The 13,464-nt window shown below is 33.9% G+C and overlaps 1 protein-coding gene across 1 annotated transcript in view; it reads right to left on the reverse strand.

Annotated features, from left to right (window-relative positions):
• The window catches only part of LOC129230355 (disintegrin and metalloproteinase domain-containing protein 11-like), a 255,163-nt gene that overhangs the window by 46,345 nt on the left and 195,354 nt on the right, over window positions 1–13,464 (reverse strand). Inside the window, 2 exon segments of the mRNA XM_054864752.1 lie at window positions 109–188; window positions 785–930. Of these exon segments, the coding sequence (XP_054720727.1) occupies window positions 109–188; window positions 785–930 (226 nt within the window).

A 13,464-nucleotide genomic window follows, 5' to 3' on the forward strand; every position in this document is an offset into this window, starting at 1 on the left:
ATAAAGAACATATAATGCTGTTCCAATTTACATACAACTGAGCAATTGAACTGATTTACAAGCATTGAAGGGGACAAAAACAAAAGCTCACAATGAACTTTAACTTACGTGTTGAGTTCTAAATCTATACGAAATTTGTAACTAAAAGCTTTAATGAGCAATGAAGTTTGATGATAATGTTCCCCAGTCTGAAAAATAAAAGAATGAAAGTTTATCAGAAAGCCAAGAAAAACAAAAATTTGTAAAAAAAAAAAAAAAAAAAAAAACTGTTGTTAAGTAGTACAATATTCAACAATGAAAAGGTAAGAAATTAATGAATATCCATAGCCAGGTCCCTTATTTAGGGGATCAGGGGTATGAGGGCAAATTACCAACCCCTCGGGATTTTAGAAACTGATTTTACATTTTTGTATGTATTTTGTTGTTTTTCCATTCAAAATGTATTACTTACAAATCCTTTGCCTCCTCCCCCTTCTCCCAGAATTGTTTTAAAACAACGGGCCTGCCTATAAGTATGTTTCTTTAATATTAATTTAATGTTTCCGCCAGGCAGTAGTAATATAATGAATTATCGCTCGGGGGGGGGGGGGGGGGGAGTGAGCTTTTTAATGTGAAAGATAAATGTTTAAATATATAAAATAAATGGGGTAAAATTATAATGTTTGCACAGTTTTTACAGGATCACAAAAATATAGAACTTTATAAACATATTCAATTGAATTAAAACAAGTTCATTTGAAAATAACATGGTATTAAATTTTTCAAAAAGAAATGTGGTCATTACTTTATTGGCACCAGTTTCCCTCGTTGAAATCCCTAATTTTACATGCTGGCGAATTTGAACAGGATAAATTACTTCATAAATTCGACTAGGAATGCTGGCTATTAATCTTTCATTTTCCGGATAGAGTCTTTTTAATTTTTCAGCAACTGTAAAAGAAAGAAAACTAACAATCAATATTTGCCATGTTTCAGAATAAGGTATTAGAGAATAATAACAATGAATCATCAAATTATATTTTTTAACATGTACGTTTCACAATGTATTTAAATGCAAGAGTGAAAGAACAAAAAAGCAGATCAATCGTAATAATTGTTTCAAAACTATACTTTCATTGTAGTCAGTTTATTCAGTAATTATATGTCAATTTTATATAAATAGCACAAAACAAGCTATGCCAAACATCATGGAATACATCTTAACTATTTCAATGCAATCAAGTTTAGTTATCAAGTTAATTAACGATTAGCAGCACAGCAAAAAAAAAAAAAAGGTAGTAATAATAACTATTTAAATTTCAGAAAATATGATTGAAGTACTCAATAACTTAATGGAAATTACATAGGCAAAAAACATATTTAAGGCACAAATTTTCAACATAAAAATAAACCCCTGCTTGTAAATTAGATAAAACCATCGATATGGAGTCATGGCTAATAAAGTCTACACGGAATTTGGACAGTTCACTTCCCTGTACTAAAAAAGTTTTCTGTAGTCCAAAAATGTCAGCAGTATGCAAATTTCATTGCAGTTTTGAGTTAGTAAATGGGTTTACCAAATTAAAACCAAACAGAAAATTATAAATTCAAGCTATATTTATCTGAAAAATAAATTTTAATTTATTATAAAATGCTTTGAAAATTTATTTTTTTTAAAGAGAAAATCATTAGAGATTTATTTTTTAATCATCTTAATACAAATACAAAAGTGACGACCAGCAACAGGCTCTGGGCGCAGCTAGACTGGTCCTAGTCAATTTACAATCTCCAGTGAAGATCAATGGCCCTCTTAAAACTATCTACTTCCTTGCTCATTACCACTTCTTCTGGTAAACTGTTCCAAGGTTCCATACCGAAGGACACTATAAATTCATGTTTCAAATTTGGCATGAGACTGTAAAGAAAGAATCTGTTGGGAATACAAAGGAAATAAAAGATTAAGAGAAAAGTAAGATTTACTTACTGATAGGGCGGCTGAGTTCATCAGACAAGTCATCATAAGACGAGTCTGGAGCTGTTTAAGCAGCATGAAAGAAGAGGTAAGAAATTAGTAAAGCAAGATATTAGTAAAGAAGAAGAGCGGTAAAGGAAATACTATTAATAGCCTAAAAAGCAATTAGTTATGGAATACATTATTTAAAAAGAAAAATAAAATAAATTTTTTTTTTCTTTTATTTTTTTTCAAAGCAACAATATGTTGGAAGAAGTAAAATAACAAAATAAGTAACAATTACGGCAGTTTGTTCGTTACATATCATGGCCCCACTAGATGGCGCTAACGCTTCACGGGCCTTGGCAATTTATGACTTTTTTGTGTTAGACCGATACAACTATGATCCGCTCATGCATTCACCAATCAATGTCAACGCTTCAAAGTTTGTTTATTTTTGATTGGACGCCGACCATTTTAACTGCAAGAGGCGCAGAACCAACCCCTGCATCCACCAGCTAAAGGCAACGTAATGGAAACAGGGGTTCCCTGTAGCGCCCTCTTTGTCGCCACGAGTTTCAGTGATTGTCACGGCCCATAGGCGTAAGCGAAATTTAGTGGGGGCCATGTACAGATGTACACCTTTTGCCTCTTAATTACTTAGGCGCAGTTTCGTACAAATGACAATTTGTTCATGGCAATAATTTTTTACATCTAAACAATATTCAATCTATACTCTCACTACCAAAATTAATTGATTTTTTTTTTTACAGTATAATTTTGAGTTTACCAATTTATTTTTACAAATGAAAACATTTTACTTTCTTTTTGTTGTTTCCATAGAAATTCTATTTGTTTCAACTCGTTTTCAGCTAAGAAAATGCAATACATTAATAAGGCCCTAGAGACATTATAAAACGCATGCATCAAAATCCCATCGTTATTTTCCCTTCTCCCCTCCTAAATTTACTCAGATGGAAACGTCTCACTTGGCCGCTTACTAGATTCCACGCCTTCTGTGGTTAGACTATAAATTGGTCACTTAAAAAAAATATTTTGATTATTCAGTAGGTTTAATTTTGATTATGCTGATTCTGTCAAAAATGCGTTCACTTGAGATTATTTTAGATAGCAAGAATAAAACAAAGAGAAGTAAGTTGTGAGTGTTAAAAATTGCGAAACACTTTGAAACTAAAATCTGCATGATTCCCAAACGCACTTATTAATTTTTGTATGATATCTTAACTAAATTAAGGCATAAAATTAATAAAAATTAACTTTATAACTTACAAGTCTAAGCTGGTACATATCAATAAATAAATGATAAACACAGCGCTAAAAAGAAAAAAATGTAAATGAGTGTAGATACGAGTTTTCGGATTACAAGACTCGTCTTACTCAATGCGAAATAAGGCATTACAGAAATTTGACAAGTAAAATTTATGTTTGTTTCATCAAAACAAAACGTTTTACGTTTTTATAATATCCTACTCCCACCTTTTTAAAAGGCATTTTTATTACAAGTATTAATCACATTAAAAAAAAACAAGGCCCTCACATATTAAATATATTAAATTAAAAAAGAAAAAAACTCTATAACAGAGCGGTTTTTCATTAACGCCTTTAGCAAAATCCACTGCCTATATCTGTAAATGTGTTTTTCTTACGTGAAGACTACGCTTGATGGGGAAAACACTTCCTGCGAATAACGTCGGCAGTGGCGTTCCGATGTACGGTATACTCCATATACTCTCAAACATTTTTTAGACATAAAGCGTATACCCTCAAGTTTCAAAAATGTTAATATTATGACACACTATGTATATGATCGCATACACATATTGTGGGTAATAGATTACTGGGAGTTATACCCTCAGAAAAATTGCTGGGAACATTACTGAGCGTCGGACATGCAAGACGTAGTCTATCGTAGCGAATTGGAAAATGTTAAGAGGGTATCAAAACGGGAACATAACCTTCTTAATGAACAAAATTTGGAACACTATCATAAAAAAAGAAAAATACTTTAAAAAAAAACAAAAAGGGTTCTTGTTTTTAATAAAAGTAAACGTAAGTAATTTTTTATTAAAACATAAACAGAGGCAATTGAATTTGTAGTATAGGAAAATAATTTAAATATTATTCTTTGCCTGTATGAAATGCAAACGATATAATATCATACACGAACGAGGCTCTTTCACAAGAATGATTTTCAGCAGCTAAACCGTGCTGAACATGGAAAAAACGTCAGGTGGAGAAATCACCCACAGTTCTGCACTTTCGCATTAAAAAGAACTCATTATTGAAAAAACATTCAGGTTAATAGAATCACTTTTTTTTCTTGTCACCAAACGTTGCGTTACAAATGCAATCGTTTTATGATACTGATTTTGAAAGGAAAATTCAATTACTTTCAGACGCTCTTATAATAACAGCGTTTTTGTTGACAAAAGAGCATATTAAGGAAAGAAATTACATTGCAATACGTCAATAAATTCAACGGAGAAAGAGAGTCAATAATTTCAACACAGAACCGCATATTCGGAGATCAATAAAAGATAAAGAAGTGTACTAAATACAGGGGTGCAAGTGCAGGGGCTCAAGTAAAATTTTCTGAAGACAGTGTCAAATTTTTGGAAAATCGACCGAAAATTTTCTGAACCCAACTTTTCCGTAAACTCTTCAAACATGCATAAAAAATCATTAAAAAAAGATCTTATCGTGTTTTTCTTTTTTCCATATTTTTCAGTTTTAGAACGTTGCCAGATCAAAAATTTCGGAAACGACAACCCAAAATTTTCGGAAATGTCGGAACCTGATGGATTAGTAATGTGTATCAATTTTCAAAAGTGTCCATAGTAACTTGTTGCTAATAGCACACGTTTAAGGGATACAGCTGTCGAAATGCAAAACGTCAAAATTGCTCAACGTACCCCATAGATGGGGTCAGTTGATCAATTGCATGGGGAAAGTTGAGCCCTTATAATGTCTAGCCAAACCATAGGATAAATGATAATTAGAGATGAAATAAAATTTCTCTTAGACCAATCGACTCTTTATTCATAGTCAAAATTAACAAAACTTAAAATTTTTTTTTTCTTTTTTTTTCGAATCAACTGAAATGGTTCTGATTTTCGGATGGATAGTGACGGATTTTGTTTTAAAAACTTTGTAAGCCAAGATTTTCCGGACATCTTATTTGGAGTCCAGGCGGTTGGAATTCTAATGCTAAATTTAACAGCACACTCGTAATAACCACATTTCATAACCAACTCGCAGGCAAGGTGACGAACGTCTTTTGGGGAATATCCATAATAGATTGATGCCATTTGCAGCAAGTATTTTTTTTTTATGTAGAGTCCTCTTGTTGAGAAAAAAAAAAAAAAACTTGCCTCGATTTTGCATAAATCATAGATGAATCACCACCTTTTAATTTCTTCAAAAATCCTGACAAAGTCATCCGTTTGATACCGAATTATTTTGCGGGGGCATTCGTTTTTCCCCCTCATCATTGACAGCCTTTGCAGCATTATTCAAGTCGCCAACAGTGTAAGAACATCGTGTAGTTTTTCTTTCATAAGTCCGCATCCTAAGGAAAGCAAAAAATATATTGCTACTTTTGTTTTAAGTAGCGGAAGTCAGTTGAACAATACTTGTTCAGCTAACCCCAAACCAAAGTCTTAAAATAAAAGTGAGATTACGAAAAAACGGTACGAATTATACTTCCCTAACAGGAAACAGATAACATTGCACTAAAACAGACAAAAACTTGCGGTAAATGAACTTTTTACTTTTTTGTTGCAAAATAAATAATGTGCATACATCCTTCCCTCATTTGTCCAGCTGCAATTGAAGATCGCGCGATGAGTTCCCCTCCCATAACCCTTTATTTCCGCTATTTGATGCCTACACGTGTGGTGAATAGTTTTCGAGATATATCGGATTGCTCAACGTGCTCCTATGCTCAACTAACCTGGCCCTACCCTATGTCAGATGGCACAAGAAGTTCAACGAGCTGCGAGGTTGATTTCATAAATGTTTTCGTTGCGAAGTACTTGTGCAAAATTTCCTTCATTGAAGACTGCTAGCGAAGGAACTGCAAAAATACTGTAATCGTTACTAATCATAAAGCTGACAGTCTCTCTGTCTGGTGGATCTCTGTGACGCGTATAGGCCTAGACCGTTCGGCCTTTTTTTCACGAAATTTGGCACATAATTTAGCTCATAGCATGGGTGAGTACACCTCGAAACGATTTTTTGAAAATTCGATTTGTTTTTTTTTTAATAATTCTATTTTTACCACCATTGCTGAACTTAATTCCTCTGCACCGAGCGAATTATCGTAACATGAACGAGAAAATTAACATAGCATGTTGGCGAGAAATTCATCTAAATATACAGGTGAACCAAATGACTTTTTAATTTTCTACTACGGGCAAAGCAGTGCGGGTGCAACTAGTAATGAATAAAAGCACTCATACACGATGTACTCACTCATACGTTTCTGTTTACTTGCCTTCGTTCCCCCTTTATCTAAATATAAGGCCTTAAACTCTGGCAACATTTGAAAAAAAAAAAAAAAATCGCCGAATTTAGCTAAAAACAGACACTGACACCGTTTTCAGAGCCTTCCACTTCTCGCTAGCACTTGTAGCAGCAATGCATTATATCCCTCTTGAATTTCATCTGTAAGAAACTGTCCAACAAACATTTCAACATAAACAAGTCTTAATTTCCGATTTTGTTCCTCAGACAACATATTCCAATGCGTCCAACTAAACAATCGTGTGCTTTTTACTTCCTTTTACAAAAAAGGAAGTATTGTATTCGCGAAAAAAATTTCACTCAAAAATCGGCCTTTTTTTTCGACCCGATCACACGTCGATATATGCCTAGGAACGTACAGAGACCCGAAATATCCATTTGGACGATTCCCGAGTTAATTACAACGAGTTTTCCCGTGACGTCCGTATGTACGTATGTGTGTATGTACCTCGCATAACTCAAAAACGGTATGTCCTAGAAAGTTGAAACGTAGTTGGTAAAGTTGGAACGTAGACTTCTAGTGGGGTCTAGTTGTGCACCTTCCCTTTTGGTTGCATTCGGATGTTCCTAAAGGGGTCTTTTGCCCCTTTTTGGAGGGAAATCATTGTTAATTTCGATGTAAACTGAAGTTGTGTTATAATTTGTCAGACACTTGGTGATATATCACTAGTCTTTTGGTCGGCAAGTTTTGTCGCCAACTTATTTTTCTTTTTTCTTTTCTTTTTTTAAATTTGGTTTCAATTTGTCCACTGTTGGTGATATTTAGAGAGTAAACAATTGAATCACATTAAAATGGCCAATAATGGGGAAATGACATTAAATTGGAGTAAAAGGAAGTCATGTGATGCGCACGTCAGCTCGTTTTTTTTTTTGATGTGCATTTTTTTTAAAAAGTGTATGCTTCAATCTACGAGAAACTCCGTGCATATAAGTTATAAGAGAAAAAAAATGAGCATTCTATACAAAGAAAATCATTGTAGAGTCGAGTTTTTTTTAAAAGACAATTAATTTAATAATTTCATATAAATCGTTGTACCTCTAATACTTTTTTGATTCACATTGTAAAATGTTTTACTCATTTACAAATAACAAAAGTATTAGCTGTAGATAACGAAAAAAAAAGGAAAAGAAACCCTTTAACAACTTATTTATCGTTGAATAATAACAAAATATTCTTTCATCGTAGATCAAAGCAAATAAAAACAAATAATACAATAATAAATAAATGCATTATTTCAAGAGACAAAATTATCTCCTTAACATTCTTTTCCTCGAAAAATGAATCATAAAACATTTTATTGTGAGCGGCGATCTATTTGCGTCGCTTCCACATGATCTTCTAAATCACGTGAGCGTGGGCATCCAATAAGGGGGGGGGGGCTCATAAAGGCATTTTATAGTCAGACACAGCACCAAATAGGCTATTGCGAAAGTCGGAGATCAATGAAAAGAACCGCAGGTGGTCTTTCGTTATTTTTTTTTGCATTCTTTATATTTAGTTATTTTTAGAACACTTTTAAGAATTTCAAAAACAGTTATTTTAGCTCTATTATTCCTCCCTTCTTTTTGTTATAGTATGATGTTTCCTGGTACTATTCCATCATTGTATTCAGTATTGAATACACCTAATTGTATAACAAAAGTCATATACACAATAAAACCTCTTTAGTTTGTCTTCTATTTTGTTCTACAAGTTAGCGCGTTGGTTTCTAAATTTTTTTTAGCGCGAAGAGTATGAAAAGATTTTTCTCACATTTCCCCCTCGTTTTAATACATTTCTTAGTTATTAACATAACTATTGTTGCTGCTTCAATTTATTTTTTCGTCGGGTTTACTTAACTACTATTATTTTTTAAATCTCAAAGTCAAACGGTTCTAAAAATTTTTATTCAATCGAATCTTTTCTTTCTTTCTCTAATCTTCTCTTTAAAAAAGAAAAATAATTCGACGAGGTCTAAAAATGTTAAAAGTTTAAAAACTTATTCGTTCGTTTTTACTTAGTATGGTGGGGAAGGAGAGGGTGAGGAGCATGAAGTAAAACTGAAACCAACACAAATATTATTTATACAGTTATTATTTTTTTGTTTTCTTCATGGAATTAAAGATTAAACCAATAAAATGTCTTGTATACTTGAAGCGTAACCATGAGGGCGTAGTAAAGATGGCAACTGTCCAAAAGAAATTGACGAAAATATGTCGTTAGCACTTGAGTTTCATAATTCTAATCTCATTACGAGGCATAGCAGTATTAAAGTATTAATCCACGTGTTTCAACAAGGGAAAATGTATCTGAAATTTTCGAAATTTTTTTCAGTGACTGCGAAGACCCAAAATAAACTGAAATCAGTATGCCTAAGCATCTGAAAGGAGTTCAGACTTAAACCCATACAAGACAGAAAAATAACAACTTCTCACAGGGAGAAAAAGAAAAAAAAAAGAAGGAAAGGGAAGAAATAAAAAAAGAAGGAAGTGGCGAGAGATTGCAAAAATGCCATTAGCTTTTTTTTTTTTACATCAAATCCCAAGTACTCACTGGAGAAATATCCTATTTTTTAACAATCTGTACACGGCACAGCCACTGCTCTAGCTGAAGGGAAGGGGAGATGCCGTTACCCAAAATATTTGGTTTATCATTGTGAACATAATGCAAATTGGTTTAAATAGCTTTAAAAAAGCAATACCTGCTTTTTAAATATAAATAAATTATTAATTTAACTGACTTATTTTCGTTTTCCAAAAACTTGTCAACCATAACATCTTTTACCCTTCGAAGGACGGTAATTGCGCTGTGAAACCACCAATTTATCAATTATTTTCACTTTTTTTTCCGAATTTTTTGAATCAAAATCGCTTGAATCCTATTCTTTAAAGTTCAATGAACAAGATTAGATGGCACAGATTTTCAAGTTTTTAATTAGCTCTAAAAGAGCTCCATTTTTCTTCATTTTCCCTGAGGGCTCAATCATATTGTTCTAAAAGATTCAAATTCCTTTTTGCACTCATAAATACATTTTTTTTCCTACCCAAGGTGGGGGTGTGTGAACAAATGGAGAACCCCCCCCCCCCGGATGAAAGAATTTCCAAAAAAAAAGAAAAAATACTGAAAAACTGTATAAATGATCAAATAAACCTAGTTTTCTAATTTGATTTCTAAAAAAATAATGATTCGCCCCCTGAAAAGGTTGTAAAGAATATCGTTCTTTAAAAGCAAATATCGTTTTTTTTTCTTTTTCTTTTTTTTTAACAACCGTAATATACGAAACCAACGATATTCGATTAATATGGTCTACTTAAATAAAGTGATGGGTGATCTTTTGTCATCAAATTGCACAATAATTTAAGGTATAACTAATAAATATCTTTGTGCTTGACGATTAAATGAATCAAACAATCAACGTTTTGATGCACAAAAACTGCAAATTACTGATAACGCGTGTTTCAGAGTTACAAGGAACACCTTCTTCAATGCAAAGAAGTGTGAGCTTTTGGATGAAAAGTCATCAGGATTGAAAGGATAAAAAGCTTTCCTAGGATGACTTTTCATCCAAAAGCTCACACTTCATTGCATTGAAAAAGGTGTTCCTTGGAACACCGAAACACGTCACTGCAGTAATTTTCAATTTTTGTGCATAAGAACGTTGGCTAATTGATTTTTTAATTGAGGGTGTAATTTGTATCTTTCGAGGTAACACAACATAACGGGTGAATAAATAACAGTGTGTCAAAAGTAAGATACACATAACCTTTCAAGAGCTGTGGTATTTCCGAGAGTTCGAAAGTATTTAATAGTGAATAGTGTAGTGGGCGGTACAGAGAGATATTAAACATTAGAATGCTCAAAATTAATACTTGAGTAAATACGTCGTCAATACCACAGTTTGATAATTAATTAGAGCTAGTATTAATTAGAGGGAGCAGATACTGCGCTAATTCACTATAAGATGGTTAAAGCTTCTCAGATAACCTAATATATTGTTTTCATTTCATCGAATAAATTTGAATTGATCAGAGCATTTAAATATCAGTTGCATATTACTAACTCGCTAAGCCATTTCTAGATGTGCCCAATGTAAGCGATCTACAGGTTGTCGCATCGAGAAGGTTTTCCAGTCTTTATCAAAAGTCAGTATCAATTCTCGTGTTTTAGCAATAACTAATATTACATAAAAAATTTATTTAAAAAAAAAACTGACTCAAAGGGCGGTACCCTCATATTAAAATGAATTTTGCAGGCCAGTACACATAATCACAACCTGTAAGTTTTCTTAAGATTCTTGGAAAAGTTTTGCTTATGAAAAAAAAAACCAACTGCAAGTATTTTATTTGTAAAAGAATTTGGCAAGAGTCAAAAATTTTTAATCATTGAGTTTTTCCGATCGTCTGTCAATGATCAACTACCAATCGCGTGAAAAGCGTAGATTTTTATCTAAAATTTGATTTTAAAAAATGGTAATAATTCCAGCTTTATACAGCTTGGAAGTTGCAAATAAATACCATGATATGCTGAAAAATCCTTTCTTTCGATTGGTAGCAATGTTTTAAACGTGCGATTAAGTTTTCAGAACCAAATTTGCGCTTCTAATCGCTTAATTCGCTTTTTAATTATTATTTCCGGTAATTAAAGTCATTCATACAAAGATGAGACCTAGCTCAGAACACTACAGCTTAATTCACCTAACAAAAATAAAAAAAAAAAATTAAAAATCAAACTCCGTTCCTCCGTTTAGGAGCTACGATGCTACAATCTCCTTCCTTTTTGCGTAGAGAGTCAGAAACGATAAGCCGTTTATTTGCTTGCAGCTTACAAAGTATCAATACTGGTACGTTTCCTCTATCGCAAGAAATAAAATTGTTTCTTTTGCTTTCCACAACAACCGTTTGTGCCATTGTTAAAAAGCGGCTGCGTCGCAAGCAAAATACATCAAAGCTTCATAAGTTATGTCGATACTATGCAAGGACAAATCCAGAAATGCTTCAAGAAGGGGACGGTTTGATTTTTTAACTTTCCCTGTACTACTTATCTGATTACAGATGCTTGGGTGGAGAAAGAGGGGGCGGGTGATTGCAAGACAGCATTTTATTAAAACAACTTATACGTAGAGATTTTGCCACGGAGGTTAGCAAACCTCTTCCTTCCATTTTTCGTTGAAAGAGGCATTCTAAAATTGCGTTTTAGAACTTCAACTTCGTAATAATTCCGGGGGAATGTTTCGAAACTACTTCCCCCTAACAGCATCGAAGGTCATCAGATATTGCACTGTTTGAGACTTCAGTTTTAAAAAATTACCGGTGGAAAGCTACTGAATATTTTTTTCCCCAAACGCAACCTAGGATGCCTGTAATCAACTCTTTAAGTCTTAAATTTTACGGTGAAGACCTCTAAACGCCTCCTTCTAACATCGCCAAAGAGTGTCCAAAATTTTGGAACTTCAATTCCGAAAAGTTTCCGGGAGGGAGATATGAACCCCACTCCTTTCCTTAAAGTAATCAAAAATGGCCAACACTTGCGTTTTAGAGCTTCCTATTCGGAAAAATTGCTTTTGCGAGGTCCCTCAAGAGAGGGGCGATCGCCGCCCCCCCCCTTGTATCCGTCCTTGATACTATGACGCTATGAACCAACCGTTGAATGGCATCAAGTTGCTTTCAGTGACCATAGTTAAATGTCCAAGCTTGGATCTAGCTTCAGGTTTTATGACCATAAAAACCGATGGAGAAGTTCATAAGCATAATGTTTCGGCGTTAATAGAAAGTCTGGTGGTTTGGAGCTTTCTCCCAATAATTTCTCGAAATTGAAGTCCCCAATACAGTTTCTGGATCTTTTTTTTTTTTATTACCGCTAAAAGGGTTGGGAGTTATGACAACCCTCTGGATCCACGCTTGAAAACGCTCCAAATGAGAGTGGAGTTTATTTCATGTAAACGCAATTAATCGGAATAGCTTACTTAAACAATCAACCGAGAGTAACCCATAAAGGCATTTAGGACCATTTAAACCCAATAAAGAAACCAACGACCCAACAAATAGCAGCAAAATATATATCAGCATTTTAATATACACACCCAGAACAAATGTGGCAGTCAAATAAATTCGCGAGTTCGAATTCAAAACATAAAATGTAAATAACAATTGGAGCAAACAAAATAAAACTCAAAGCAAATATATTTGTCTTTTCACTGAGCAGTAGCAAAGAAAATTGCACAAGGATATCTGAAATGAACCGGGAATTCCAATCCATTTCCAGTAAGTTCCGCCCAATCCCTTCCACCAGCCTCATTTTAAAACGATCGTCTGTCGCTTTCCCTTTTTCCTCTGTCACACTAATGGCCAAGAATCTGTGGAGGGAAAACAGCAGGCACTCGAAGAATTTGAAAAATGACTGCAGAGGTCGAAAGATGGCAAATTCCACGCAAAAAAGGAGCTTCGCACTATTGGATTAAAAAACAAACGAATGAGAAAACTCGATATGAAAAAGAAGATTGATATATAGGGAAGAAAAGAAAGCAGGAGAAGACTGCGATACAGAGAAGAGGTTTCCAAACTGTGATACATTCGGGGAAGTTTTTATACTTTTTTATTCTTTTAAATCAGGGTTCACATTTTACTGGAGAGTCGGTCTTATACCCAGAAGAATTGGACTTCTGCATTTCAACGGTTTGAAATGTTTACACATAGGACTTTATAGACATACATAGCTGACAACATAAACAGATGAAAATTAGGCAGACGTATGCCGACCGCCTTGTCTAGTGGTCAGAAGTCTGACTGCGGATGGGGAAGTTTTGAGTTCGAACCCCGGTTCGGGCTCGGATGTACTTCCTCTCTCCTCTCCTTTCTTTGTGTTGCTATGCTATACTTGGTATGTGTACTGTGGAAGTCGGACTACGAAACCTCTGGGGGTGCTGGACCAGAAATTGCTCAGTTCTGGTCTGAATCAAAAAATCACAGCTGTCTTAAGGATCCCATCCAACTGGTTAAACCACAAAAAGTGG

Source organism: Uloborus diversus, chromosome 9 (assembly GCF_026930045.1).
Source record: "Uloborus diversus isolate 005 chromosome 9, Udiv.v.3.1, whole genome shotgun sequence".
Lineage (NCBI taxonomy): Eukaryota > Metazoa > Arthropoda > Arachnida > Araneae > Uloboridae > Uloborus > Uloborus diversus.